Genomic DNA, 24392 nt, shown 5'->3' with positions numbered 1-24392 from the left:
AGCCATTGCAAAATCAGAGTAACTCCGTTACCATTCACCCTCATTAACAGACATTTTCTTTGCTCTCTAAATGCTTCCATTGCTTCATGGCAAAAGGATACGAGGTGTTCCCTCCGTTCGACAGACGAGGTAGAGGCAGGCGGCGATGACGTGGGATGATTTGCGCCCTCTGGTCAGGTGCTTGCAGAGGGCCATCTTGTAAAAGTTGAAGGCAGTGTCCAGACAGTGCCGATTCATTTGAAGCTGATGACCAATATGGTTTATTTGTCGCTTGGCTAAATACAAAGATCACAGTCAGGTTTTTTGACACATTTACAGCAGCTTCAGTTCCTAAGAAATGAATAAAAAAAAAGCACACAATGGTAAAAGCCTCTGCTTTAGCCTTTTGAACAAAGAATCTTTGGGTTACCAGGTAAAGTGGTAACGTGTGTGTTTATTATTGGTTTATTCTTAGTTTAGCATCTTTCACAATACACACTTAAAAAGCAGATGATGTAAATTCTGGTATAAAACTGTGAAAACTGTGTTAATTATTTTTCTATTCCAGTTGCAGCAGACGACAAGCAATGTTTTTGAAGTTCCTCTACTACTACTATGTTAACACCAAAAACAAATTAGTTCAACCACAATCAAAATACTTTACAGCAATAATCTTCTAAATAATCTTCTAACTTCTAAAGTTACTACAAAATATAGGTTTATTTTGATTCTCTATGTGCACCTGCTGTGGATGTGCTGTTTGAGTCTTTTAGAGTGGGAGGAGAGCATCTTCAATCTGAAAGCAGGTCTGTTACAGACTCAAGATCTCACAGAGCATCTTTTGTTTTCTCACCACACACAGATAGTATAAATCTTGATGCAGACATGAGGCCATTAATCACATGTGTACATTCCCACACACAAATAAAGTGGCCTCTGCAATTCCCTCCCAGCACACACACAGACCATACGGTTGTCTGACTGAACTGATTCATCGGTTACTACACAAAAGCACATAAACGCGCCACACCTTCTGACTTCTCAGGCTTAATAAGCTTCTTTGAAAAACAACCATTACCATATGGCTGAAATGAACCTCACACACTTAACTTGAAACCACATTACACAAGCCTACAGTTTCTAAAGAAATCCCCTTTCTTGAAAACAAAGACTGCGTATACTTAACCATCTTGCTCAATCGCGTTGTTTAATGGAATGGAACATTATATGGCCGTATCTAAGACACATGATACTGTACACATTCTAAATTGTCAGTGATGCATAGTTATGTCTCATATTCACAGGAAACCAATTTTGAAATGCTTTGGCTTAACTTAGAATATTAAAAAAAGTTTATACCTTTAAATAAAGACTAAATAGACTTTACAATCAAACCTATATAAAACAAATAATATATTAATATATAGCTCTGTATAAAGGGATTAAGACAAAGCAATTTAGATTATAAAGAGATACCTTAGCCATTTAACAAAATTAAAAAAAGCTAAAACCATTTCAAAATTTGGGATCAGTTGTTTTTAACAGTTGTTTTTTTAAGCACAAAATCAGCATATTAAAAAATTTCTCAGGGATCATTTGACAGAGAAGACTGGAGTAATGACTGCTGAAAATTCAGCTTTGTCATCATAACATAAATAAACAAAATACATTTTAAATGATTATTATTTTATGTCATATAATCAAATAAAGATGGCTTTGTTGTGCATAGGAAACTTGCAAACTTTCCAATAGTTGTGTCTGTTAGAAAGGTTAAATAAATAAGGGCTAGAGGAAAGGCATATACTGTACATGAACACTCACCATTCTGCAGGGTGGCAGCTCTGGACTCCCTCCCAACCCCAGTGTGGAAGTTTCCCCCCAATGATGGCGCATTTCCAGATGCTACATGACAGCAAAAAAATAAATATATTAATAATACTAATACTATGAAAACAGGAACGTACACATTTATTAACCAAACTTTATGCTTTTTTGTCCTATAATGTGTTTTTAAATAAAAATGTTATTTATTTTAAATGTTTTTATGTTATTAAAATATTATTAAACGCACTTTGTATTACCATTGTGCAAATAATCCTGCCTTGTCTAAAAATCTTCATCTTATTTTAAGAGAAAGGTTAAAAGAACTCCCATAATTAAATCTAATATCAGGTAAATGTAAATGAGCTGTTTAAACTAAGCTTGACAGCCATCTGCTGTTTGAAGACAGTACTACCATACAAAACTAAAATGGTTATCCCATTCAAATGAGCTTTGAGGGGAAATAGGTGTATATTTTTAAACTATATGAATTTGACAATAACTCCCATTTAATTTATTACACTAATTGATTACAAAAATGCTATGCATAAAATGTTCAAAACCCTAATAAGGTTATTACATTAAGAAAAGATTGTCCAAACATTTGTCCAAGACTAGAAACTTCTCAAATGTTTTATAAAAGCATAAGCAGATTGCAAAAGCATAGATATCCCACAGGTTGATAGTTGACTGAGAGAATATTACAGATAATTTAGGAGATCAATTACAAATGTAAAAAAAATTGAAAGTGAAATGAAGTGAAAGTTCCTAACAACAACCCTTTCTAATTGAAATAGGCTTCTGTTTGAATGTGTTACACTATACACCTACAAACACATTGCTGTGTACTTTCTTATGGTTAAAGAGACTGAAACAAACAATAATACAAGACGAAACCATACAGCTTTTGTTTGGTCTGCCCTTTATTCTATGTAAATAGAAAACATTCAGTTTCTCACATTGATTATTCATTCATTTATATATTAGAGCAAATTAAACTCACAGCAAAATTGGACATGTTTGGAGTAGATGAACCATTACTCACAGTCACCAGCAACAAACTGGCCAACAGCGGACAATCCTCCTCCACTATTCTCCACGAAGCTTACTTCGGAAACGATGATGTTGTCCTCAAGCACGGAGCCGCAGCTCACTTTATGCATTCAATAATAGTAAATATTCATCACATACATCTTAATTAAGAATCAAGAAACACACACACACACACACACACACACATACACTGGTTTTAAATCACACTTTAAAAAGCCATGTTGTCCACATCAAAGATGTCCGTCCCTCCACAGTTCTTACACTTCCTCATGGTCGCCGCCAATCAGCACACACACAACACTGGGAATGATCTTTACGTGCATGCGAAAACACACAAGAGAACACAGAATGAATCCTAGGTAAAGTTATATCCACTGCGAATGGCATCAATGGCAAACTGAGAAAGCACTATTATGGATAGAGGCCTCATATTTTAGTTTAAAAACAACAATAGTTAATAAATTCTGTAAAAACATATTGCTCATAGTTAGTTTATAATAGAATACTACACCAGTGTTAACAAAAATGTTATATTTTAAATGTCTGAACATCTCACTTTAACGGATTCAATAATAGTAAATATTCATCACATACACTTAATTAAGAATCAAGAAACACACACACACACTCAATTAGCAAGAATCAAGTTTTAAATGCACACTTTAAAAAGCCATTGTTGTCTCTGAAAATAATCAAAGACAGGACTAAAGGTTTCATTCAGAGTGGTGTTCGGAATTGAAAGATGAAAGATGATAGAAAGGGATATGCACCATTAGTGAAGGTTTAGTGAAGAATTGAAAAATTACCACAGTAAAGCAGGGAGATGCATCATTATGTAGCTACTGGTACTGCTGAGCTGCTTTACTGTGAAGACTCAATTCATGCTTTGGAGTGTAAGACAATACTGCAAAATGGCTTGCTTCCCAAATGAAAAGTTTATTGTTTATTTGGATCCTCATTAGCATCCACAGGGTGGTCGCTATTCTTCCTGTGGTGCACAACTCAATCCAAAACAAACAGTTACAAATTCACTTATCGCCTCACAAACTATGCCTCTTAGCAGTAGCATCACTTAAAATATACACCTACAAATTTATAAGCGTATCTTCAGGATTCCTTCGAAATACCTATGTACAGTTACTCTTTCGTACATTTACCAAATTTCGAGCAACAGAACTTTGATAAAATAAAGCCTTTTTCATCAAATTTGTTTGTGAACGGGATCCCACATAAACAAGCTTTTCCAAAAAAACAGGTGTTTGATAAATTAAGATCCTAGCTTTGTTGTTAATGAACAGTTTTTTGAAAACCAATCAATATTAAAATCAGTAAAAAAAAAAAAAATAAATTCCCTTATTTTCTTACCCTACCCATATTTTCACGTAAGATATCCAAATACTGCGCATTAGCACCATGAGGCAGATAACAACTACTAACTAAAACTGGTTTGCAATGCGTAGCAGAAATCTCAACCCATTTGTCTTCAAAATTCTTAATAAAAAGCACCTCCGCTCACCAAGTTCTTATCTGAAGAGAAAACATGTTCCTGGCAACAACCGCAAAGGCAACCAGGAACAAGTCCGTTAGGTACATTATTTGACCTGGTCACAGTGCAGTTTTGAATCCTATTTGGTCTCATATTCTAATCAACAATTTTAAAACACAAATAATATATAATATTCACTTTTATGGCCCCCCAGGTGATACTTTTTACATAACTGGTGTAAGAAAATCTCCTGCTGTTAAATGAGGCGCAGCAGCGCCGCTACGAGGACGCAAAGTGAACTACATCTCTAACAAGCCCACGTTGCATTCTGACAAACTCTGCCGATTTTAACGCCCATGTCCCAAATCAGACATATCAGATCCTCTAAATGAACACGATCCTTGAGAGTCAAAGAAAGTTTGGCTCTTCTAATCACTGTCATGCAATTGGCACCGTTGCATCCAGTTTGCAACGTGGCAATCTTCTACTTATCAAGCAAGTCTGAATTCTCCAAATTCTGTTGAATAACTGTACCGATCTGTGCAGATGTCGACTAGTTAACCATTAAGATTGAAAAAAATAAATACCTCGAACAGTTGGAAGATAACCAAGAGCAGGCTTCACCTGTCTGATCCGGAGAGCCTGTAAAAGGCCTTTCGGTTCTTGTCTATCGAGCTAACAACTGCGTATTCTTGCTTCCCGGTTGTTTTGCTGACTGTATCACCTTATTATGTTAATCGAAAGCCGTGGTATATTTCTCTACATGACAAGCCGGTAAAAACACAGCCACATGTTTTCAGTCAGCGTGCGATGCGGCTCATACCAACGTGAGTGCGGAGGGGGGGTAACAACTGCTCGCCTCCATTATAATATACTGTAAGAGACAATGACAACATATTATAAACGCTACCGTTCTTTTTAAACCAATTAATTGTTGCCCAGAAATGTACACATATAAGAGTATACGACGGGACATATAAAATAGAGTAGAAATTCATTGCTAGTTTTCCCTTTGTGATGACATGCCCTAAATCACACTGACGTAACATGTAAACCTAGCTTGCAACTTTGTGTTCAGTAGAATCATCGAAAATATACAGTATTCAGTACTTTACAAATACAAGCTTTTCTCGTTAAAAAATAAATAAGTAGGCTTAATAAATGTATGCATAACACTTTACTGCCATGCTAAAAGTGATAATGTCAATATATGTCGTATTTTTGAATTATAAGATTCTTTAATAATACAACTACATCATAATTATTCGACCACTGTTCAACACTGTTTTTAGTCACTCATTTGTATGGTGGGAAACTAAATTTTCTTAAGGCACAAACATTTAGAAACTTTATTAGACATACACACAATTTGGCCATGCATGCGCCGAACTTGATTAGCAAGTTAACAGATCTCTCGCAAAAACTATAGCAAATATGAAGTGAATAAATAATTTTATTACTTTGGAAAGGCTACATAAAGATTTCCAAGTCATTAAAAAATCTGGAGACACTGCTGGCAGCCGTGTATAATGAAATGACTGATCACAGCAACTGATCAATCAATTCGTTATAAAACATGAAAAGATGGACTTGAAAGAAAACATTTGAATGCAGATTAAAAGCAAAAAATAAGTCAAGTATGACCTTCATGTTAGGGTATCTTGCTGAATGCCACTCTTGACCAAGAATAACATAAAAGGTCGACTTGAGCATGCTAAAATTGAATAGGATAGACCTGTGGAGTTCTGTATGAATGTTTTATGGAGTGATGTGACCCAACCAGAACTTTTTGGATTCATGAATCAGTGTATGTCTGGTCCAAAAAGGCCAAAAACTAACAAGCAGAAGAACAACATCTGGTCAGCTGGAGGAGAAGTCTTATTATAGCGGTGTTTTATTCTTGCAAAAAATGGAAATCATGACTGTATGAGGGAAATCATGGATGCTTTGAAGTATTAGGCCATTTTGTCAAGAATTGTGATGCCTTAAGTGCAATGACTGAAGATGATCATCTCAATCATCTCAAAGTAAACATCCAAATCTGCTTATACTTGGTTCAGGGACTGGTCCTGAATGTTCATGAGTGGCCTGTTAAGTCTCCAGATTTAATTCTCATTGAAAATACTCTGTTGAATTTAAAGAAAGCCAAAGATTATCAGTGATAAGAAAGCTTTTTTTAGGCAATGAATGGACCACGATTGTAGTAAAGAGGTGACAGAGGCTTCTAAGGTTTTAAATAATAAAAGACTCTGAACTAATTTTGAATTATGTGAGTTCAGTCATTTTGAACATGAATTTTTAGAGCAAATTAGATTTTAACTTTAATTCTTATAAATCCTCAAATGTGTATTGTGATTTACAAGAGCAGGAAGCCCAATCCCTGAGACAGGTATCTTTTATCTTTCAGTTTTTTTAACATCTGGTAGGTGTCCCAAGTCAAGTGTGCTCTATAGCACCTATGCATTTGAATGACACTTGGATGCTAAATAGACCAAGGATCGGGAAAGTTCCTGTTCTGGGCTAAGCTCCTGTTCTGCATTTGCATACTTTTGTTTTACTGGTCTCCACCTCTATGTACTCCTCCCCCTCGAAACATATAAACTTCACTGTGCTAGGTTTTAGTTAGATTTTTTTTTCTTGGAGTTTACTTGAAGATTTTCTTCGAGATTGCTTGACGATTTTCTTAAAGACTTCTTGCAGATGACTACAGCAACGAAATAAAGACGAACTCCTGCTTTACCAAGAATCTCCTGGTCTCTTCTTAAAAAGAAACTAAAAGAGTTTCCAACACTACTCAGAAAGGCTTTTCAAACTTTGATTACCAGGTAGGATCATTTATCTTGTAAGTGTGGGTAGGGCTGGGTTGTTTACTTTTGGCACACACCACATAGTATAGCTGTAATGTGGGAAGAGACGCCACCATTACACCACCATTATCAAGGCTGTAAATAGATATGTGCAGATTTTATCAAGCAAAAAAAAAAAATTTTTCCAGCCTAATTTGAGGTGACTGTCGCCAATAAAAATCAGAGGTCATCCAGCTGTACTGGACCTCTCCAACTTGGTTGTTACCTGCCAAAGACAGTAGGTTTCAGGTCCCAGGTTAATTTTCAGTCAATCTATGAAATAGATACGTGTGGTATTTTTATTGATCATACCTGTTTTGGGGGGGTGTTTAGTAGTAGGCCTGAACAAATAATGCAGTAAATAATGTAACGAATGCTGTTAACCAGACAGTTTCTGGTAGTGATTAACTGTCACAAAAACTATTGAATAACCATTATAATCGGTCCAAATCGCAGCTGGTTAATTATTTAATTAATTGTTTACTATTAAGCAAGCAGCCTAACTTGAAGAGGTGTAGGTTAACCAAAATAAATAAAGCACATTCTTCATTTGACTGATCCAGAGAGTGTGTAGATAACCTTTCAGCAACAGCCTCTTTGTCCTAGATCTTGCATTGTCGGTCTACTTGGGGGCGCTGTTTGCTACCTGTAACAAACTGAAAGTAAACGCACAAATAACTGCAGAGTTTACCTCCAATCATAATTAAACACACCTGAAGCAGCCAATCAAGCTAGAAACTTCCATGCAGGTGTGTTTAGGCAAGTTGGAGCTGAACTCAGCCGGACACCGGCCCTGCATTACTGTGTAATATGACTGCTGGCGTCCTTAATACACTAGAGCACAATATAACAAATGCCAATGTTCTTTTAAAACCAACAGTTACTCAAAAATGAGAAAATCGCAGATAAAAGTAGCCCACGACACGAAAGATTAATCACTTTTTTTCTCTCTCGGTGTGAGGACATGCTCTGATCACAACCTTACAAAAATTACATGTGTAGTATTTTCTAAAATATCAGTAATTAAAAAAAATTGCAGAGAAAAACGAATTATAAATTAAGATATGAATGTTATTAATAATTCGATTAATGTGCGCGTGCATATATAGACTAGCTTTGGATAAAAGTGTCTACTAAATGAATAAATAGGCTACACGTTAATTAAAGCAAACGTGCAAGTTTGCATTAGACTACTGTGTTGTAGAGGTGTCTTTAAATCTCTTAATTGTTGGAGTACGAAGTATCTAAGTAATTGTCAGTTATTATAAGTCTCTTTATAATTCGCGTAAAATGTATATAAAATGAATTTATCTTAAGACTTAAGCTTGGGACTAATTCATCTCAGTAGCGCTGTTTTTGCCCTTGTAATTAATGGCTGAACTCAAAACCTAAGCCTACTCATACTGCTCGTGTTTAACTCATGAGGTAACTTGTGGGCGTGGATTGATGTGTTGGCACTTGAAATAGAAGCCGTACAATATATGCTGCAGTCGGAGCACAGAGATACTGTGCGTGCACTTTAGTTTTTAAAATGAGACTAAAGAAGATTGATGAATAAGTTTTATATCTGACTGGCGTTATCAGCGCTGCACTGAACTGCTTCGTTATTCAGACCATGTTACGGAACTTCAAGCGACAATGTTTTGGCTTCTTTTGTGCGTCGTGGATGTTCTTGTGGGTAAGGTTTACATTTAACGAAAATAAATCGAAAAGCTTTATTTTATGTCAGCTTCTTTTTTTTTTTTTTCTTTTTTTTTATAAATATGACTTGACTTCATACCCCTTAAAATGTGCTCAGGGGTGTTTCTTCAAGCAACAAATTTTTCTTGATATCTCTTTCCAGACTCATTTGAGGTTATTGCCCCAAACAAACATCTGCAGGCAATCCGAGGTCATCCAGCTGTACTGGTCTGTGAGTTCACTCCTGATCCAAACCTCTTCAACTTGGTTGTTACCTGGCAACGACAGGAGGATACAAGGGTTGTCCACAGTTTCTATTATCAACAGGACCAATTAGACAGGCAGAGTCCAGAATACCATAATCGGACCTCATTGTTTATTTCAAAGCTTCATGAAGGAAATGCATCTTTAAGACTCGCAGCAGTTAGACTCAAAGATGCAGGAATGTACATGTGCGTAGTGAGCAATACAAAGGGAACAGGAAGAGCCTTGATGCAAGTGACTTATGGGGGTAAGCATTTGATAAACTGTCGTGTTTTCGTTTTCCAGAAGCGCCAAGCTTCATTTTCAGTCACAACAATATATGTAATTATAAATGTATGAAATGTACAGCAGCTAGTTCAAGTAATTACGTTTGTGATTCAAAAGCATACACCTGGGACAGATTGTTGAATCAGAAACGCACAGTGCATTTTGACACAAATAAAGGCAATTTTAAACTAATTGTAATTGTAAACTTTCATCTTCCTTTTTCATTTCATCTTTAGGTATATTTTTATTTGGCTATTAGGTATCCTACGAAATTAGAAAAATATGCCAACTGTGGTTTTGCTGTGGATGTACAATATATTATAGTTCAGCTTTCTCATAGTCACGTTTTAAATGTTTTACATTTTGATTTCCTGTGAAGTTCAAATTTTCTAGCGATGCTTTAGTGTATACTTTATTTTATTGATCATGTCAATTAATATGCAGTTTACATAGAAGTAATTTTTTCAAATGTAATGCAGCTGATTATGTGCGTCTTTCTCAGCTCCTTACTCTGAGCCCAGGTTAAGCATCCATGTAAACTCCTCTGCATTGAAAGTTCAGTTTGAGACAGAAGGGTTCCCCAAACCTGAGGTGATCTGGCGGGGAGAACACGATCAGAACATCAGCTATCACCAGGAGATCCACAGCCAGACAGAAGATGGACTTTATTTCATAAAGAGCATCTGTGAGGCCCAGAAGCCAGTGGTTAATATCACATTTACACTAAAGAACCACCTCCTGAACCAGAATCTGCAGAGAGCAGTATTCCTCAGCTATGGTAAAGACCTCTATAACTGTTTGCAAATGGTGTCTGAGAAACTGGCAGTTAGAGGCATGCCATTCATTACATTATGTATGACTTGTTGCAAGTGATTTGTTGCCATAATTTTCTTGCCATATAACAAAGAGCTCCTTTGTCTGCTCTATTTAGGATTTTAAACTCGTCTGACAACAAATAATTATGTAAAGTTAAGACAATGAGTTAGTTGATACATTTTTTTCCTGTTATGAAATGCTGATGTGATTGATAGTCATGGAAGCACATATTTGTACACTTTTTCATAGCATAGAAGAACATAAACATGCATTAAATGTATTCGAGAATTAACAAGTTTAGGGTGTTACTTTGCGGTGCAGTTTCATCATAAGTCTCTTCATTATTTATTTTGATTACACCCTTTTCAAAACCAGAAGGTAATTACTAACTATTCAAAGCTGTTAAATTGGGAATGACTGTTTTTAGATTGTTTGTCTTACCCAGACATACACAAGAATCAGATGTATCGCTGTATCAGCACTCTAATTTCAGCAAGGTAGTCTATCAGTTGTTTATGAGTCACAGCCAAATAGCCAGTGCAAAACAGATTATTGGATAACAGATCCAAATAGACAGTCAGGATTTTAGAAAAGTCTCAAAAGTGCAACACTCGTAGTAAACACTCAGCTCAAGGATAAGACAGTGAACACAAATGCTTGATTTATATTTGGATCTGGAATTAACAGTTGATTTGACACTATCAAACAAATGCCAACTCAACTCTTTTTCTGTTTCAGATGAAGAGACCACAGACCATATGACCATAGTGCTTGCTGTCCTCTCAGTGATATGCATTATTCTGATTATTGGCATCACTTGGTTAGCAGTGAAGCAGCAAAACAAGCAGAGATCTTCCCTGTGATGAACCATGACAGTCAATGATTGGAGATGCAGCCACTCCCAAAAGGTCTGCATGCATGTTTCGACTTGTGCTAAACATTAGTGGCATTGTTAATGAAATGCAAACGGAGCACACATTCATTAAATTGTTTTTGTGCGTATAAAATAATTTCAAAACGCACAGATGTTATGCAAGTATGTATTTCTAAATAATTTACAGTGGCGTCAACAAACCTCAGTGACCGTAAGTGGTAGTCATATGGATGTGCATTTCTTAATCTTTTTACAGCTTATTTATTTGACCATTTTTGCAGTTTTATAACTGACATAAATATGCAATTTTTTATATTGTATGTGGAATTCGTTTTACACACTCACAAATGCCACCATGGATGTTTATTCTCACACTTTTAATTGTCAATAAATATTTCATATTTTAACTACGGCAAAAAATGATCCTGTACTAGATCAAAATTACACAAGTAATACACTGAACATCTGCATATATTTAATTTGTACTGGATACAAGCCATGAATACATAACAAATCCAGATCAAATATAATTACACACATTCTAGGATTTGCACTCTGTCTGTAAACATTTTCAGAAATGTGCCTAATTCTTCTGTTACATTGTTTTGCAATAAATATAGGGAGGGGACTGCAATGTTGAAACAATTTATCATCAAGGTGGATTATAGACCATAATGTATATGCATAAGGTTATGGTCTGGACTTTATGTTGCTCTTCCAGGCAGCTCAGATAGTATTTGTATTTAAAAGAGTCATAAACACACAGGAATTGAATCATATTGTCATCAGATTCATTGCTGTACTTCTCTCTAATGTTTCCATCTTTATCTGAAAAAAGATTTGATTTAACACTAGCTACGTTGAGCTTAAAGCGCTGTATTTAAGGAATGATTCATAATACCTTAGGTATAATAATAAACATTGTAGACTCTGCAGGGACATGTTGGAAATTCAGTAATTCACTGTAAAAAAAAGCTACAGTGAACTTGGGTTTTGAAAAGGTGTAGTCACCCAAAGCATCAGTGCTGATTACACCTGAATATCAAGTTCAGTGGAAACTGTTCACACGGTGGTAGATACATCCAAATATGAATTGTTTAATCAGTCCATTCTTACAAAGACAGTAAAAACTAGAGGACCAGGGGAAAAAAATTTTTTTTAGTAAATATAATCTCTGCTGTCAGATTAGTGACACATTGTAACTCGAATGACTTGCTTCAAACACCATTCAGAATAACCTGATGCTGACGACTATTTTTTCCCCCACACTCTGCGTTTAGAATAGTTTACAACCCAGCTTCTGTTAGCTTATGCATCAATTATGTTTTAATGCAACATGTACTGTAGAAATAATTTCACATAGTTGGTTATTAATCAAATAAAGCTTGTGTTAAATGACTATGGCCTTCAGTTTCATCTTTACAAGTCTTTGTTAAAAAACAAGAAACTGGGTTTTAGTTGTTGTTTTTTTTACATTACTGGAAGTGTGGTATAAGGCTGAATTAACCAGTCAAAACATTTTTTTATAAAAGGCTGTTTCATTCTTTTCCTATGATAGATAAGAGACTGTTATTTCTATAACAGACAGTGACCTCATGCGCAGTGTGCCTTCAGCAAATTCAGCAGGATTCATGTGAATGCACAAACCCCTCAGATGTTTGAGTAATTTGGTAATACTTGCAACTGTTTTAAGCTAATTTTACCAAGTTTAAATCCTTTACATATTTTGAATATATTATTGTATACAGCATGCATTTATTTTGGACAATAAATGTTTTCATAGCTGCTTTGACCTTTCACTATTTTCACTATTCAAAGGTTTTAGTTTGAATGTCACCACTCACCCCATTCTGTACTGAATAGCTTCCATGAATGTAGTTTAGAGTCAAAGAAGGGGTTTATAATAGCTGAGGAAGACCAGTCTCTGAAGGTTCTGTTTTAGGATGTGGTTCTTTAGTGTATTGACCATTGGCTTCTGGGCCTTACAGCTCCTCTTTATATAATAAAAGATAATCTTCTGTCTAATCATGCAGAGGTTTGAAAAACATGTCTCCAACTGAACTGTCACAGTGGAGTTCATTTGAATGACGATCCTTGGGTGTGAATAAATGGCTGAGAAACACACACAAGTTCAGACAGTGAGTTCAGTCTGAGGTTACTGTATTGGGTAATGTATAACTCAGGCATTTGACTATGCAGAGTTGCTGATATTCAAGTAGGCTACATGTTTGTGTAAAGAAGATTAATATAGAACCAGTTAACATAGAAGTCACCATCAATTTCATTTACAGTATATCTCACAAAAGTAAGTGTGCCCCTCTTTCAGCAACCATTTTAGTCTATCTCCTTAAGCAACAATACTGCATGAATGAAACTGCTATATATGTTAGAGTAGTCAATGTGCAGCTTGTATAGAAGTACAAATTTACTGTCCTCTAAAAATAACTCAACATATAGCTATTATTGTCCAAATAACTGGCAACACAAATGAGTACATCCTAAGTGAACATGTCAAAATTGCACCATTGTTATTTAGCATTGCCTTAATCCTCCAGGGCATGGCATTCCAGAGTTACAGTTTGTTGTTGGCATCCTACTCTATATGATATCATGTAGCTGCTAGATGTTAGACACATGGTGCTTCTCCAGGTTCCAGGTGCGCTTCAATATTTTGGAAACCTTCCATTTGGCCCAGTTTCTGAAGGGAGGACATCATGATCTCCCTCAGCCTGTCACAGTGAATTTGTTTTCCTTAGTAAACCTCAGCTCTCCGCTACCAGCACCACGTCAGCATATACATTTTTTTCTTATTTTTCTTGATAACAGGCACAGAGTCATGTAGGTTCTCGTGCAGCTTTTCAGATCTTTTATCATATGACACTGGTCACAGCTTCTGCTCACGGCAAGGTACGTGACGATCAGCACATCTCATAGCAGCGTCAAATTACAGAACCCTTTGGAACGCCATATAATGTACTTAAAAGTGCTCTATTTTCACACACTAAGTTTGTATTTAATATACTAAAAATGATTCTTTAGTACTTCTTAAAATAAACTTAAGATCTTCTAAGTGTACTTAACTGTGCTATTTTGAGACACCATGAATACAGACTAAAATGCACTTAACATACCATCGTTGTTTTTAAAAATGTAAAATGTACACTTGTAGCACACTTGAAACTATCTTTCATACAATACACTCAAGTGTGCTACAAAAGGGTAGCTAAATACATTTTTAAAAACAAAGATAATACGTTAAAACCCCATTTTAGTTCATATTCATGGTGTCTCAAAATAGCAGAGTTAAGAACACTTAGATTATCTTAAGTGTATCTTAAGAAGTGCTAAAGAATCATTTTTAGCATATTAAATACAAAATTAGTGTGCGAAAATAGAGCACTATAATTAGATTATGAAAGTGTACTTCTTTTTTTTCTTTTTTTCTTTTATATTTGGGATTATACTTTATATTGCTATCATATACTGTTGTGTAGCAACATTAACCCAAAATCATGTTTATAAGCTGATTGTGGTTACAATCTCCCTGAACTCTATTTTAAAGGTTTAAGACCTATAAGTGATGCAAAAAAAAAAAAAAATGAGCTGGTTAGGCTGTCTAATAATCTGCTTATTAGACAGCCTAACCAGCTAATTTTTTTTTTGTGTTTTTAATGTGCCTAATATGCCCGCAAATTTACCTTCATGGTTCACGTATAACCGGCTTCCAGTGGAGTTAAGAGATTTGCTGTTAAGCCTCCTATATAAATATAAATCACTTTAAATGTGTATCACAATGTTTATCACATTTTATTCATATAAAAGCAACAGAACTGAAATAATAGGGTTGCTTGAAATCTGCACAGATTCACCACAACAAGCATGCCAGTTAAAAAAAGTGTCAAGAGTTACGTCTGCCTAATTGTTGTAACATTTCTATATAAAAAATGTAGGCTAGTAAGTAGAAATGGACAATAAATACACATTTTGTATGGAATTAAATAGCAAGCACTTTGAGTGTGTTGTTCATCATACTTTTATTCAAATTCAAAGCAACAGAACTGAAATTATATACTGCAGCCGCCTTCTCTCGTCTCCATTTCTATCATTTCATTCTAACCATAATGATTTCTTTTGAAGAAATGTACGTGGCTATAAATGATTGGGATTATTTTTGGCTACTTTGCCAATCTACTCCTTTAATTTGAAACAGACCATATTATTGTCTATGTTTAGACTCTCTCCAAGACTGCAGTCGAGTGAGCTGTTTTTAAACATGGACACCAGCCTCAGTAGCCTAGATCAGGAGTGTGTTTGGAGCTGAACTTTACAGGACCGTCGATTGCCACAAACAGGATTGGGCACCTAGATACCATCTACAAACATTGTTCATTAGTGGAGTTGTAGATGATTAATTAGCATACATTTCTAACAGTTAACTAGTGTAAACGGCACACATTGTGCGTTACATTTTAAACAGATAAAAATGGCTGTAAACTCAGACTACCTCCATACTCTATACCAGGGGTGTCAAACCCAATTCTCGGAAGGCCACAGGCCTGCAAAGTTTAGATTTAGGCCTAACCAAAGGCACCATTTAAAGAAACATTGATTTCAATGGTGGCAGCAGCAACAATGGGCTGTGGACAATGTGAAACATGTATTGCTCTCTGATGAATCCACCTTCACTGTCTTTCCTACATACGAGAGAGTTACGGTGTGGAGAAGCCCCAAAGAATTGTATCACCAAGACTGTTTCATTCCCAGAATGAAGCATGGTGGTGGATCAGTGATGATTTGGGCTGCAATATCATGGCATCCACTATTCCCAATATTAGTGCTAGATGGGCAACTCACTGCCAAGGACTATTGAACCATTCTGGAGGACCAAGTGCACCCAATGATTCAAACATTTGTATCCTGAAGGCGGTGCATGTATCAAGACGATAATGCACCAATACACACAGCAAGACTGGTGACAAGAGCGGTTTATTGAACATGAAAGTGCCCACTATTCAGCAAGAAGAATGACTCAAAATCCCTCTGGCCACTGTGCAGGACTTGTATCTGTCATTTCCAAGACGAATGTATTATTGTGGTCTAAAACCAAGCGTTTCAGTTTCATTGTCCCAACCCTGTACCTTAATATAAAAAATTACACCAGTGCCCAATCCTGCTCCTGGTCATCAAACATACCTGAAGCGAATAATTAAAGTCTTCAGGATTGCTTAAAAATGAAAAGCAGGAGCAGGGTCGGGCACCCCCGTTTTACACTTAACATGTGCATATTTTCATGTTTGTTCATGGTTAATACAAATACTGAGCATTTAACGTTGGTCTATCAAGCGAGGTCTTAAACAATCATTGGTTACGCCATTCATTCCTCTAAGCCAATCATAACTGCCCACATACTAACCATTGCACTTTGGTTATTTGTCAATGGCGTAATGACATTCCTAGATTATTGTAGGAATCACAGTATCAGCCATTTACTGTTCAAGATTTGTCCTGCCGCCATCTGTGTTTAAACTATTACCAGGAAACGGCACATAATTCTCTGTTCTCTAGACTCTTGTCATGTACAACGATAAGAAGGGACGGGACTGTGGTGATAAAGCAAACGCTTTGATAAATTATTATACAATATAGCACACTGCTTATTCATAATATATCCTGTACAGCAAATAATATTTGTGTGCATTTAAGGAATTTTTAGGGTAACAAAATGAATAAAAGTATTTTTTGCTTTTCTGATGCTTTTCAGATGAAAGATGTACATTTGAGTCAGAGGTTTGCCCTAAACAATGCAAGAAGTTTTATTTTGGATCAACATGCCAGAAAGGACCATAGTAATGACAAGTGATTGGAGGATCATAGGTAGGATTTTATTTGTTTTCTTAATAGTACAAAGATCACAACAGCAAAAAGAATGACAATCAGTACTGAGAGAATAATGATCGCAGTGTGGCCATCTCCATCCTCATCTGAGGAAAAAAAAAAAGTGCATTAGTACATCAAAGCATCAAAAAACTATATTTGGAGGAAATTACAACCCTACAAAGCTTTTTTTTGTGAATGAACTAAAATTTTGATAAAAATACAAAACTGATGTATACAGTGCAACAGTAAAATCAGTTTTTTTTTTTAGACCATATTCTATATATACCGTATAGAAATTCCAGTTGCAGTATCAAGCATGAACACATAAAAGATAGTGCATCTCATGTGTTAAATTTGCTTTTTGTAGGTTTTGTGTGACCTGTTAGATCAGTGCATTTCAAATGAACAGGCAGATAGAGGAATTGTTTTAGTCAATAGGGAATAAAATCTGAATGCATGCACATATGCATATTTTTTTATTTAAAAATGTCTGGGCTATTTTGAAGTGGTGTTGCTGTGCCTTTCAAGGGTCTCTTTATTGCTCACATCGACGGGGTACATCTGGGTTGAGTTGTCCTGAGAACTTTTTAGTATTTGTCTCATACACCTGATTTTTCACTGCAGCAATCATTTTAACATAAATAGCAAATAACTTCTAAGATTATCGTCATGTAAAAACACCTTTATTGTGATGTGCTACAAAGGTTTGGAAAATTTAATTGCTGCTCTATATTAAAGCATTTATAACCCTCTTAATATCATTAAAAGTCTCTTGCTGTTACACTAAACAGTCTTCTTCAACATTTCATAAACCCTGTTATAAGTCATCATGAAGGAATATTTTTAAAAGATTTGGAAAATGTAGGTTTTAATTAATGAATGACTGGGTTTTTCCCCCCTTTTACCTTTAATAAGGGAAGAAATGGGTTAAAAAAAACCTAAAAAAACAACCTGTCAGTTCATCACCTCACAGTACGGTTGTCTTTATAAGACAATGATTAGGCCAACAGATCTACGTTTTTTTTTTTTTTTAATGTCACCAGGTACTTTATCTTCTTTTGTAACTGTAACCCTATAAGCCTGCATTTCTGTTTGAGTTGTAATGTGGTATGAGGAAAAATTATCCAGCAAAACTGGTTAAAAGGTTATTTAGTTATTTTTCTTCCGTTTCCATGCATTAACTATTAAGCTTTTGATTAGAAGCACGTCCTTATGCACAGACACGCAGAATCTGTGCTTGCAGAGAACTTTGCAGAATTGTATTCAGAATGTGAAGTCCCTGACATGTTTGGGAAAATTTTGTGATATTGTGTTTATATTACTATTGTCTATTTTTTTTTTTTTAAGTAATTGTATATGTTAAAATCCATTCAGGAATATAGAACCTATTCAGTATCATTTTCACATGCTTTGAACATTTAATTCTATGCAGCATACATCTATTATAGGCAAACCATGCTTACAATGGCTTTTATACTTCCATTTTCACGGTTCATAGATTAAATTTTTTCTCACAATTTTACATTGCGGATCCCGTTCCATAGTGAAAGCCTCTTGACAGCTTAGTTCAGAGTGAAAGAAGGTCTTTACCATAGCTGAGGAACACCGATCTCTGCAGGTTCTGGTTCAGAAGGTGGTTCTTTAGTGTAAATGTGACATTAATCACTGGCTTTTGTGCCTCATAACTGCTTTTTATGTAAAAAAGGCCATCTTCTGTCTGGTCTTGGATGTCCAGGTGATAGCTGAGGCTCTGGTTTTGTTCCCCCAGCCAGATCACCTCAGGTTTGGGGAAACCCTCAGTCTCAAACTGCAGTGTCACAACGGTGGAGTTCACATGAATTCCCAACCTGGGCTCTGAATAAAGAGCTGAAAAACACACAGAGACACACACACAAAGTAAATACAGCAAATAACATGCAATAACAAGGAATTTTACACAACACTGAATAAACTGTCTGTGTTTGTGAGACATCCACAGATATTTGTATGGAAAATAGGCCTATATATTATAAATTAAGTTCCAAACACTTCAAGTTCAACTATGTCCTTGTTCAAGCTACAATAATATTTAAAAAAAAGTTTTAAATTTTATAACATACCTCCATAGTCCAATTCTATCAGTCCTTTTCCTGTCCCTTTAAAATTGCTCACCTGACACAGATACTGGCCTGCATCCTTTGGTAGAACTGGATATATTCTAAGAGAGGCATTTCCTTTGCCAAGCTCTGAAATATATAATGAGGTTCGATTGCTATATTCGGGACTCTGTCGGTCCAATTTGTCCTGTTGATAATAGAAACTGTGGACGACCTGTGAGTCCTCCTGACGTTGCCAGGTAACCACCAAACTGGACAGGTCAGAATCAGATGTGAACTCACAGCCCAGTACAGCCGGATGACCTCGGATTGCCATCAAACGCCTTTCAGGAACACTTACCAAAAAAGAGGCTAGAAATAAAGCATTTAGGTAGTTTAATGGATGTTAATGATTTGTGGTTTCAGAATATTGAAAAATCTTATCTTCTTGTCCATATGATTTTTAAAAATTCATTTTCTACCTCTAAATTGATGAAAATCTATTTTTTTTTAAATCACAAAATCTCCTACGTACAAATACTGCTTCTTTGAATTTTTTTTTTAAGTTTAATACATTCAACAATGTAAAAATGAGAACAAACAATTCAATTATTTCGAAAGTAGCCTATTTAAGCAGTTTGTATGCAACATGTTTAACAATATTCATCAAGCTGATAATCACAAAACAGGCTACTAATCTATTTTAATGGGGCATCAGATAAGGTTTAACTTATCTTTATATTTATTTAATGTTTATTTCTTTGAGGTTTTACAACAAATGTAAAAAAAAAAAAAAAAAAATCAAACATTGTATCTATAATTATACTCTACATATGAATAAAACCACTGCTTTTTTTTTAACAATGTGAAGTAATATCAGGTTAACAGTACCTTTAACTTAAAATCTTAAAACACTAATAATGTTGTAATATAAAAAGATGTTTGTTAATATAAAGATATTATAAAGATAATATTCAAGCCAGACAGTGACAACACCGACTACAGAATTCAACAAGTCTAATAACAGTTGTAAAAATTAAACACCAAGTAATGGACATAATTTAAGAAAAACTGTAGCCTAATAAAAAAAAATACAAAATAAAACGTATTAGAATTACTCATAAGATATCCAAGTTTATTTGGTCAACAGACAATGAAACAAAAGCCCTAGACTGACGAAACAAAAGGACACGTGGCGATGAAAGACATACGTGACCCATTTAGACATAAAACACCTAAAATGCAGCCAAAAAAGTGTTTTATCTAAAATCAAGAGCTCCTATTATAAAGATCGTTTGACTTACTGACACTGATAATCCAGGAGCAACACAAATAAACGCCTTTGAGATTTAAACCCATGAATTGAGAAGTTTTTTTTAACTGCAACGCGATGTAGTTGTCTTCTTGATGTCTTTGTGGTAGAGACCTGCGTGGGACAGATTTTTCAGTCCCGCTCCCGCAACAATATAGATTATTTTTTTCCGCTCCCACCCGCAATATTCAAGTTTGTCCCGCTCCCGCCCGCATGTAAACATTAAAACTGCACACATGACGCTTCAGACCTGAAGCTCCAGACTTGTGGCTGCTGTATGCGAGTATTTTGCTGCATTTGTCGCAGCTCGCAAAGGGAAGGTGCTTTCCATACCGTCACAAACTATAGAAAAACATTTCCAAATATCGGATTTCCCTTTGTAGTTCTGTATGTTCCTTTCTTTAATAATGAACTAATATCTGTAGCACTAAGCGCTCCACCTGTGTCATGCTCTTCAGACATTTTGCCTCGGTGTGGGTCTATGGTCTTTGTTCCTCGCAAGAACCACGTGAGAATTTACGTTATTTTGAGTTGTTCTTGTTGCTTTTGTGCAGCAGATAAATAATATTTCATTTCTTTTTAACAATTTAATTTTAAGATATTTCCATTTTGCGGGAGTACACACACGAGGACCTTACCGCCCGCACCCGCGTTCACATATCAAATTTCGTCCCGCGCCGCACTGGGTTGCGTCGGGTCCCGCGAGACCCGCGGTACTCCCGCGGGATTGCAGGTCTCTACTTTGTGGTATGCTATAAGCCCATCGCCAAAGGGCTCTAGTATGTGGTAAAACCAGTTGTATTATAGTTTGAGGAAACACGTTTTATGAACAAAACAACTTTATTTCCTGCCAACTCTGCTGTTACTCATTCAAGCGCAACTAGATGAGCACGACTTCACGCATGGTCTTGACTAAGTCCTGGTGACGTCATAGTCAACTTTACAACAACTTTGTGTGTAACACACAGACACAAGCAGAAAAAAAGCAAGTATTTACAATAAAATAAAGACATTGTATGAGTTTCACACAACGTAAAAGTGGGTACAACAAACATACTAACATTTTAGACAGATAGAACAGACAAGTATTAATAACCTAAACAAACTAAATACCTCGTTGGCTGCATGCTGTGAGAAAGAAAAAGTCTTTAAATCTTAGTAAATGTTCAAGACCTTTCGACGAGAGCAAACTTCTAACAGAGTATACACGTCACATACGTCTTCCTCTAGCTAGCGGAAAAGAAAAAACCTCGCACCCGTGCTGGCACCTGCGCAAATGCGCCAGAACGAGATGTCAAAATGAAAGTCCCATTACATACAATAGACAAAATAGAGCATAAAAGTACACCTAATTAACAAAGAATTCTAAATTATGAAAGTCACCAAATATATTTACATAAATTATAAACAACAAAAATGATTAAAACTTCACTGTATTCACTGTCTTGTTTTTTTCATTCATATTATTTATATAGGTCTTTAATAAGATTGAATGATTGAAAAAGTTATCACAGTTATCTGTGAATAGATTTATTATTAGACAATAATTTTGTTAGTTTGCAATTTCAGAAGCAATCTATCAGACAGTTGAAGCTTTACATTTTATTTGACCTGTCTTCTAAAACTCGATATTGATAAATATTTTATCTTCGTTGATAGACTTCTGTAGCTATACATACCTCTTTTTTTTTTTTTTAAATGCTTACTTTCACTTCAGCATATTTTTTAAACAGTCTTTAAATGACCTTGTCAGATGTGGTAAGACTTCTTTAAATGGTTCCTTAAGAATTTTCTAGTTTCCATAAAGTTTGGAGGTGTGAAAATTACGTGAAAGTATATGGCTGTGAGCATTGTTGTTTCTAATGTTATAATGTTTTGTTTAATTCTTGATAAAAGTATTTTATTATGCTATTCGTTGTTTGAAATCATGATGACTCCAAAATATGCTTACTAAATAGGCTACAGTGCATTCAGTGTTCACATTTATCCAGTGCATTTTTAAAATTATATAATAAATTATCTGTAGGGTATTTTGTGCTAAAACGTCACAGACACATTCTGGGGACACCAGAGACTTTTCTTTCACTTTGTAAAAAAGGACATAATATGTCACCTTTAAAGTGAACTGGACATGATTTTATTCTCTGTTTTTAGAATGTAGTCTCTGTAATTAAATAAATGATGACAGACTGTCTTTTGAGTTAATTATTCAGTTTACTTGCTGTGTTTTCTGGCTAACTTTTCTCATTAAGCTATTTATGAACACATTGTATTACAACACACCGATTCAATAAAACAAATTAGTGATCTGAGATTTCAGACTTTTTTACATTTTATTTTATTTTGATGTTAAAACAGATCAACAATGTCTTTTAATTTAAAATCTGTTGAACTGCAGATCTAAAGCTACTATGGATAGACAAAAGCCGCTTGAAATGTTGCCTAAACCAATCAGTCTGAGTTAGACATCAACAGGAAGAAGAAACTGTTCGTTAAAAGACGCGGTGGTTTACTTGCGGAACAGAAATGGTGTCAACAAGTAAGGCTGCAGTTTGTTTTTATTACTATTTGAAAGGTTTTGGCAATGTCGTACAACGTATAACTAAACTTACTTCACCTCCACACACACAGTGTTTAAGTCATTGATGATAAAACTGCAAACGATGCTTTGCTTGTGTGTCTGTCCAAATCAGTGTTTACACCTGATCTGCATAGTTTAATGTAGAACGTAGAAATGTGATTTATTTTTGTATTAAATGTATGCAATGTAATTTCTGTCATCTCTCTGTAGGTGAAGTGTTTTGTCTGTTGTTGGTCGCGATCTTGTGGGGAGGCACAAACCCATTCCTGAAAAAAGGCACGGAGGGCATTGAAGGCGTACAGAAGGACAACAAACTCCTCCAGTTTCTGGCTGAGGTCAAATTTCTGTTTCTCAATACCAGGGTGTGTTTTTATCATTCCTTTATGCGCATATATAACAAGTGTTTGTGAGAAATAGACTTTGTAATTACAATTATTTTATCTATTTGTTTTTATATATATATATATATATATATATATATATATATATATATATATATATATATATATATATATAGATCCCATTCCTGTTGAACCAAAGTGGATCGTTAGTGTTCTACCTCACTCTTGCTTCTACAGGTGAGAAGTGTTCAGTCTATTTCAAGCATAACCACCGTGCATTCCTTAAAACAAATAATCTAAATATTAAGTAAGGTTTAATTCTTCGGGAGCACACATACGTATTAGCCAGCATTAATGTTGAATTTTGAAGTGTTGTTTCTTTTGTAGATCTGTCTCTGGCTGTTCCCATGGTGAACTCCCTCACATTTCTGTTCACGTTACTAATGGGTAAATTGCTTGGAGAAGAGTTCGGAGGAAAGAGTAAGTAGCATCTGTACTAGTAACATCACTTTCTCTCTCTGTAGCTGCACGGCTCTATGTCTCTCTGTGTCTCCGCTCGTGTAGGAGCTGTGCTGGGGATGTTACTCATCATGTGTGGAGTGACCGTGTGTGTACTGAGTTCTGTCTCTGAGGCAGACGGCGCAGGAGCCCGCAACTCAAGTGATCTTTGAAATGTGCCCCTGGACTGCTCCGGCCATGTGATCACACCTCGCACACACATTCATCTGACACAATATCTGTGCTGCTTTATTTTCAGTATGTGCTGTGATTTTGTGCTAAGAGGTGATGGTTGACTTTAAATTTGTACTTGAACCATGTTGGTGAAATCCAAATGTTTTGCACTTTAAATGCAACTGTGGAAAGAGTAGCTTTTCAGTGTATGCGAAATGTGAAACATACGATATATTTGTATAAACTGTATTATTAACTGATATTTATATGGATTTGTATTAATAATGTGAAGGTGCCCAGTGTTTAAATACATTTATTTTGAACTTTTACATTCAGATGTCTTATTTTGTTAAACAGATGAAATAAAAAAAAAAATGAATCTCTGCATGCTGTAAGATCACTGTTACTTTTCAAGGGTAAATCATTTTAAATTCTATTCATTTACCAA

General features: G+C 35.4%; 4 protein-coding genes across 7 annotated transcripts in view; 2 read left to right on the top strand and 2 right to left on the bottom strand.

Annotated features, from left to right (window-relative positions):
* The window catches only part of brf1a (BRF1 RNA polymerase III transcription initiation factor subunit a), a 35092-nt gene extending 32139 nt beyond the window's left edge, over positions 1-2953 (bottom strand). Inside the window, exons 1-3 of one of the 2 annotated variants that reach the window (XM_043255844.1) lie at positions 2846-2953; positions 1801-1881; positions 102-275 (exon numbers count right to left, since the gene is read on the bottom strand). In XM_043255844.1, the coding sequence (XP_043111779.1) occupies positions 102-237 (136 nt within the window). In that variant the 5' untranslated portion in view covers positions 238-275; positions 1801-1881; positions 2846-2953. Of the gene's footprint in view, positions 1-101; positions 331-1800; positions 1882-2845 lie in introns of those variants that run through there. The other variant, XM_043255843.1, reaches the window with a different exon arrangement.
* A 5692-nt stretch (positions 2954-8645) lies between these two features.
* Positions 8646-12485, top strand: LOC122356084 (CD276 antigen-like). The gene is made up of 4 exons (XM_043254541.1): positions 8646-8863; positions 9029-9376; positions 9899-10174; positions 10951-12485. Exons 1-4 carry the CDS (start codon positions 8824-8826, stop codon positions 11073-11075), a joined length of 789 nt encoding a protein of 262 aa, XP_043110476.1. The 5' UTR covers positions 8646-8823; the 3' UTR covers positions 11076-12485.
* Positions 12486-16946: 4461 nt separating this feature from the next.
* On the bottom strand, positions 16947-21605 carry LOC122357045 (CD276 antigen-like). 2 transcript variants are annotated; one of them, XM_043256226.1, is made up of 4 exons: positions 21464-21605; positions 19063-19410; positions 18554-18829; positions 16947-17067 (listed from the first exon to the last, which is right to left on the bottom strand). In XM_043256226.1, the coding sequence occupies exons 2-4, from the start codon at positions 19373-19375 to the stop codon at positions 16955-16957; spliced, it is 702 nt and encodes a 233-aa protein (XP_043112161.1). In that variant the 5' UTR covers positions 19376-19410; positions 21464-21605; the 3' UTR covers positions 16947-16954. The 2 variants fall into 2 exon arrangements, with proteins under 2 accessions (XP_043112161.1, XP_043112160.1); XM_043256225.1 differs by lacking the exon at positions 21464-21605 and adding an exon at positions 20343-20574.
* Positions 21606-22745: 1140 nt separating this feature from the next.
* Positions 22746-24327, top strand: tmem234 (transmembrane protein 234). Of its 2 annotated transcripts, XM_043254688.1 has the most exons (5): positions 22746-22889; positions 23142-23293; positions 23449-23509; positions 23660-23752; positions 23837-24327. In XM_043254688.1, the coding sequence occupies exons 1-5, from the start codon at positions 22877-22879 to the stop codon at positions 23941-23943; spliced, it is 426 nt and encodes a 141-aa protein (XP_043110623.1). In that variant the 5' UTR covers positions 22746-22876; the 3' UTR covers positions 23944-24327. The 2 variants fall into 2 exon arrangements, 1 of the variants encoding a protein (XP_043110623.1); XR_006252291.1 differs by lacking the exon at positions 23449-23509.
* Positions 24328-24392: the final 65 nt, after the last annotated feature.

This window comes from Puntigrus tetrazona, chromosome 13 (assembly GCF_018831695.1).
Source record: "Puntigrus tetrazona isolate hp1 chromosome 13, ASM1883169v1, whole genome shotgun sequence".
NCBI classification, from domain to species: Eukaryota; Metazoa; Chordata; class Actinopteri; order Cypriniformes; family Cyprinidae; genus Puntigrus; species Puntigrus tetrazona.
Note: the sequence above shows the minus strand (reverse complement) of the source record. Positions and strands in the feature narration are given on the sequence as shown.

What these genes read in the sequence shown, in the direction of transcription:
- LOC122356084 (XM_043254541.1), top strand. Translation starts at nt 8,824, where the DNA reads ATGTTTTGGCTTCTTTTGTGCGTCGTGGATGTTCTTGTGG. An exon ending in GATGCAAGTGACTTATGGGG is followed by an intron (nt 9,377 to 9,898) that starts GTAAGCATTTGA and finishes CGTCTTTCTCAG; the next exon opens with CTCCTTACTCTGAGCCCAGG. An exon ending in AGCAGTATTCCTCAGCTATG is followed by an intron (nt 10,175 to 10,950) that starts GTAAAGACCTCT and finishes TTTCTGTTTCAG; the next exon opens with ATGAAGAGACCACAGACCAT.
- LOC122357045 (XM_043256225.1), bottom strand. Translation starts at nt 20,397, where the DNA reads ATGGGTTTAAATCTCAAAGGCGTTTATTTGTGTTGCTCCTGGATTATC. An exon ending in CTCCTGGATTATCAGTGTCA is followed by an intron (nt 19,411 to 20,342) that starts GTAAGTCAAACG and finishes CTTTATTTCTAG; the next exon opens with CCTCTTTTTTGGTAAGTGTT. An exon ending in GATAGAATTGGACTATGGAG is followed by an intron (nt 18,830 to 19,062) that starts GTATGTTATAAA and finishes TGTGTTTTTCAG; the next exon opens with CTCTTTATTCAGAGCCCAGG.
- tmem234 (XM_043254688.1), top strand. An exon ending in CCTCACTCTTGCTTCTACAG is followed by an intron (nt 23,510 to 23,659) that starts GTGAGAAGTGTT and finishes TTTCTTTTGTAG; the next exon opens with ATCTGTCTCTGGCTGTTCCC. An exon ending in AGAAGAGTTCGGAGGAAAGA is followed by an intron (nt 23,753 to 23,836) that starts GTAAGTAGCATC and finishes CCGCTCGTGTAG; the next exon opens with GAGCTGTGCTGGGGATGTTA.